Source organism: Aplysia californica, unplaced genomic scaffold, assembly GCF_000002075.1.
Source record: "Aplysia californica isolate F4 #8 unplaced genomic scaffold, AplCal3.0 scaffold00363, whole genome shotgun sequence".
NCBI lineage: Eukaryota > Metazoa > Mollusca > Gastropoda > Aplysiida > Aplysiidae > Aplysia > Aplysia californica.
In genome coordinates this window covers 44,155-49,387 of record NW_004797633.1, presented here as the reverse complement: position 1 = coordinate 49,387, position 5,233 = coordinate 44,155, and the positions used below count along the sequence as shown (strand labels likewise).

Sequence of the window (5,233 nt, the reverse complement as noted above, 5' to 3'; positions counted from 1 at the left end):
CTCTCTCTCTCTCTCTCTCTCTCTCTCTCTCTCTTTCTCTCTCTCTGTCTTGTTTATCCCTCAATATCTCTTTGCATCATGCTGCTCTTCTCATCTTCGATGAGGTACATCTTCCTTGTAATCTTACCACCGTGGAAAATACGAAAATTAGATCTCGAATAGAAATTGCCAAATTCTGGTGACAGAAAAAGAAAGGAAAGACAGACATCTTTTTACTTTTGGTCTTACCGCTATAAACACTCAAAAACAATTAGGGGCCAGCTGTTGGCTATTGCACACCCCGAAAAAAAACCACAATGTGCTCTCCTGAACAATGTTTCACAACAGTTTGTCACATTAGCAGTGAAGAATTCGGCCCAGCTGTTTCAGGCTCTTGTCGTAGGCATAATTAATTATTTTTTATAACCCACTCAGCTCTGTACGTATTTCTCTCTGCATTTCAGTTTCACAGAAAGAAAGAGGCGTGAGAAACGATGAGATAAGTCCTTTGATGACTACAGTTAGGTGCCACAAGAGGACACGGAGACGAATGGGGACTTTCCCGTGATGATGCAATGTGCAGTAATAAGTCGGACAATTGGGTTCCTGCCAAAGGCATCTTGAGTTATCGAACTCACATATCCTCACAATTCGGTTTTGACCTCAGATTAATTCACTGAACAAATCGAGACAACTCATTGTTTGGTTTTAAAAAAAGAATCTTTTTGGTTTTTGAACTAGCTTCGGCAACTGGCAAGGTTGTGTTGTAAAGCATATTGCGACCACTCTGCACACGACTGTTACATTTACAAAAGCGGTGCCTCTGCGTTCTGAGAGTTATCTTCGAAAATTTTAAAGTTTTTGAGCTGAGAAGAAAGTGTTGAAATCACAACAGTACGTATAAATTGAGGCTCCTCGATTCAAGGATATGTCACAGCATCCAGCAGTCTACCTGTCACCGATCTCTAAAATTGACCTGCTAGTCGTATCCTATTCACACAGTAGCTGCAGTGGATTCAGCACCAACGCCAAGAACTGATCTACTTCATGGAAGCTGACTTCCCCATCTGTGTGTTCTTCCTGACCATTCGCAGTTTCAGTCGAACTATTTCCAAAGTCCGAATACATCTTTATCTCAACATTTCCTAGTACAGTAGATAAATTGTTGTTTTCCGAGTGGAGCTGCTCTCAACAGTTAGTGTTACACTCTCAGGTTCTACTCAGGTACTCTTTTCCCCGACAATACCTTTTGTTGATAACTTCAAAGTTACTGCTTCCCAAGACAGCTACATCGCTACATCTGTCCAATCATTCGCCAAATCTATACCCCAATCAAGTTTGGATTATCAACGACAAGTATCACCAGATTACGTTACCACTAGCTGTCCCTGGCCGGTTCTTCCATTTCCTCGTCATGACGGGCATGTGCTTCCGCCTTGTGGGCTGCTGTGAAAAGATCCAGGGCGCACCAGCAGCTGTTCTCTGCGTAGTGCTGTTTATCATACAGGTATGTCCACAGTTCTGTCGCATTATACGGCTGGGATGAGCAACTTTTTCACTGGAGAGCCACTTTCGAACACCGGAGCAACAATTAGGGCAACCGTCAGAATATGAAATCTAAAATTGGCGTTTAATAGATGCAAAATGGACACCCTCCCTCATGAGCAATCGTGTTTAAATGCTTCAAATACGCTCTTTCCTGCCATCCACGGCAATAGGTATAGCCACAAAGCTGCATTTGGCCAAATCAATCTTTGCAGTGATACTTTACAATCCCGCTTGTACAGACCTATTCATAACAGTTTTTGTTGAGGGAGATCGTTAAGTATGCCTATACCTTCTTTAACCTGTAGAATACTGTAAGAATAATGAATATGTGAGATTATACTGTGGTGCAGAATCAGTTAGCATAGCGAATAAGACATCTTCGTTTCTGCCAGCGTTGGGAAAGGTCTATCGATCGCGACAAATAGTAGAAAGAAAAGAAAGTGTGTTTTTTAAAATCTAGATGACAACTCTTTCCATCTCTGCTGTTGCATTGAATCAGTAGACAGATACTTCTTATAATAATATAGAATTTGTGGAAATTCAGATCGTATTTCAAACAAATGCATGGATGCCACAAAGCCCCCCCCCCCCCCCCCAGTTCTACATTATGCAAAGCACAGCTGTAAGCAATCGATCACTTCAGTGCATCTCTCAACAGACTAGAAGCAAAATTCTCAAACTTCTCAGACAATCATGACTTAATCACAGCGTGCATTTATTGTAGATACAAGATTGCTGATCAGGTTTCCCTATTTCATCTTGTTTGGTGGCCGGGGTGAGCTTCAAAAAAGAACTGCGCACGGGGGCAAAGAAAGGGCGTTTGTTATTTCTAAAAATGGTATTGTACTTTGTCTATTAGGTACAGATCTATCGTTTGTTCTAAAGACAGTAGTTCAGTAACAGTCATGCTATTTTGACATCTCAGCTGAGAGAAAACAATATTATTGTTTTGTCAATAACAATTCTCATGGGTACACGGTGTAGACTGGGGCAAAATGTGACTGAGTAGCTCTGCCTTTCTGCTGGGAAGTATCCCACACAGCCTAAGATGGTTCTCAGTATTAGTAAGTGTATGGGACATTTTCAACTACCCGAGCGCCAGTGCATAAAGCGAGAGCTTTGAAAAGCACATACCCTTTTTGAATGTCAGGAGCAAAATGTAATAAAAAGGGGGAGAAAAGCATGTCAAAAACACTTTGGTAATATATCAGTATTACGTTCAGGTTGTCCAGCATGTTCATATGTATCCCAAAATGGTCTATAGCTTTTAGCAACTTATTTCAAAGTCAGAATACTTATTTTCTTTCTTCAGGCCGCGAGTATGAACTTCTTTTTGGTGCAGAATCTCGGCACCGCCCACTACGTATGGATCGCCGCAGACTTTGTGAACGCCGCTCTCCTCATCATCTGCATCATCGTCGCCTACAGCGTCTTGAAGGCTCCCGAGAAACAGGAGGTCACCGGGGCTAACGGCATATCGTGCATAGCCTGGATTCTGATGAGCATGTCTCTGGCTGCGAAGACCATTATCATCCTCAAGAAAGTCACGAGAATCGAAGAAGATGATCCCGGATTCATGGGTCCGAACGCTCTGAAGACGACCATCGGTCTCAGCGGCTGTGTGTTCTTGTGTTTCCTCATGACCCAACACGACGCTCCATTGGGGACTGAGAGAAGGCAGTACATCGAGGAGCTCACCGGCACTGTCGTCTTTGACATCCTAGACACAGTGGATGTTCTCGAAGTCCTCTTTGACAAAGACAAACGAGCCACGTTGTCCGACGGTTTGGAAGAATTTATTTTAGCCGTCGCCACCCTTAACCTTTTGATTCCGTCCTTGCCTTTGTTTACTCTGGCTAAAACAAAATATGGGATGAAGAAACTGAGTAAGAAAATGGTCTATCTGCACCGATTGCTATTGGTACTGATAGTGAACGTACCTAATCTGTTGGTGAGAATGATTTTGTGGCACGGTTTTAGTGTAGGGATCTCCCCGTTCTGTTTGAAAAATATTATCCTTATCTGTATGACCGCCTTCGTGTTTTATGAAAACTACAAGGAGAGATACGATGATGCCAAAGAAAGAGAAGAGAATGAGCTTCGAGGCGTAAACGGCAAATACAGAAGCAATGGAGATTTACCTAACAACACTGATCCCGACTCTTACCGTCCACCAACTCTTGACCTCACGCCTAACAACAACACGTCGGAGAAAGACGAAGATGGAGGCGGCAGAGGGTCCTCACGAAGAAGCAGACACTCCATCGATGGTAGACATCAATCTTACGAAAACGTTGGCAGTCTCGACTCTAACAACAGCAGCAGAAGTCGTAGGTCTAACTACAGCGAGGAGGAAGGTGATCATCTTGGATTTGCTATGGAAAGTCGAATGGTTACGAGTATCTGAGCTTAGCAGTAGTAGTAATATATATGTAAAATGTCCCTTTCTCAAGACAAGTATGGCTTCCTAAGAAACGGCACGTAAACTCAAAGAACATATTATGTAAAGAGCTCTCTTGTGTCCAACCTATGCCGTTCCTGGTCTTATTCAGAATCCTCCTCTGATACTGATAGACTCCCGGTTATGTATACGGCAAAAGGAGAAACGAACACCGTCAGAGTATCTAGCGACAATCAACGTGCGACAGGGAAATGAGGAAGTCCGAGGAATCAACTGCCAAGAAATTTTGGTGAGATAAGTTAGTGGCGTGGCCTTTTCTTGTTTCCTATCCCCACTTTATATGAAAAAAGTCTGCTGAGCACACAAAGCTGTATACGTAACGCAGACGAAGGTTTTGGGAGCAGAAAGCTAATAATAAATTAATCACGGGTTGATTTATTCACCGGCAAGCGCCTTAATGGCTGGGCATACCACATTGGCCAGAACAGAATCGATGCTTTTGTAAGTTACGGCAGAACAGATCTTACATGTTGGTCGTGCAGTCAGAATACATCTTCTGGGATTACCAAGAGTCACCCAATCATTTCATTAAAAAAGCAGTTAATCAAACATTAAAATGCTGGCTTTTTTTCAGCTTTTGAATGCAGCTTCTTTTTTCTTTTTTTTCTTCTTTCTTTTTTGAGGTGAAAAAATTATAAACAAAAAAGCGAAATAAAGCAAAAATAAAGACGGATTTTTTTGTCTACAGTATGTTGAAATACTTGTTTAGTTCTACTTAACATGTTTTCAAAGGATGATCTGACTCTGATCTGCTTTTTAGCAGTGACTTTGTTTTGTCAATACCGTATGTACTGCAATGCAAATTTTACTGTCTCATTATATATAAGTGCTGCTGTGTCCATCTGGCTTTTAAAAAAATAGTTTCACTCTGTATATAATTTGTACATATAATATGTTGTTTCCGTGTACCCTTTAGCAATTAGATAATGTAGTTATTACGACATGTTGGAGATAATAAAAATAAAGACGACGTTTTGTACAACTAATAATGTTCAAAGAATTTTCTTTAGGTTGGTTGGGGGGGGGGGGTAGATCACCCTGGTAGTCACATAGGTATGTCGCATGTATGTCATTCTTTCCCTGCTTTTACTTAGATTAAATATCTATATTATATTTTGATGTTTTCTTCTGTGCTGTGATACTGTTTAGTAATAACAGTTGTCTTGTAGTTTGTTTTTGTTCGTTTTTTCTTCTTTTCTACTGTAGACCTACTGTGTTGGTGAAGAATTGCATTGAACAGTTCTG

General features: G+C 41.4%; 1 protein-coding gene across 1 annotated transcript; it reads left to right on the top strand.

The window, feature by feature from the left end:
- Positions 1–443: 443 nt before the first annotated feature.
- On the top strand, positions 444–4,974 carry LOC101855121 (the record flags this gene model as incomplete). Its single annotated transcript, XM_013085289.2, is given in 2 exon segments — positions 444–1,486; positions 2,840–4,974. Coding segments are annotated over 2 exon segments (1,188 nt in total). The 3' UTR covers positions 3,935–4,974.
- Between the last annotated feature and the right edge of the window lie 259 nt (positions 4,975–5,233).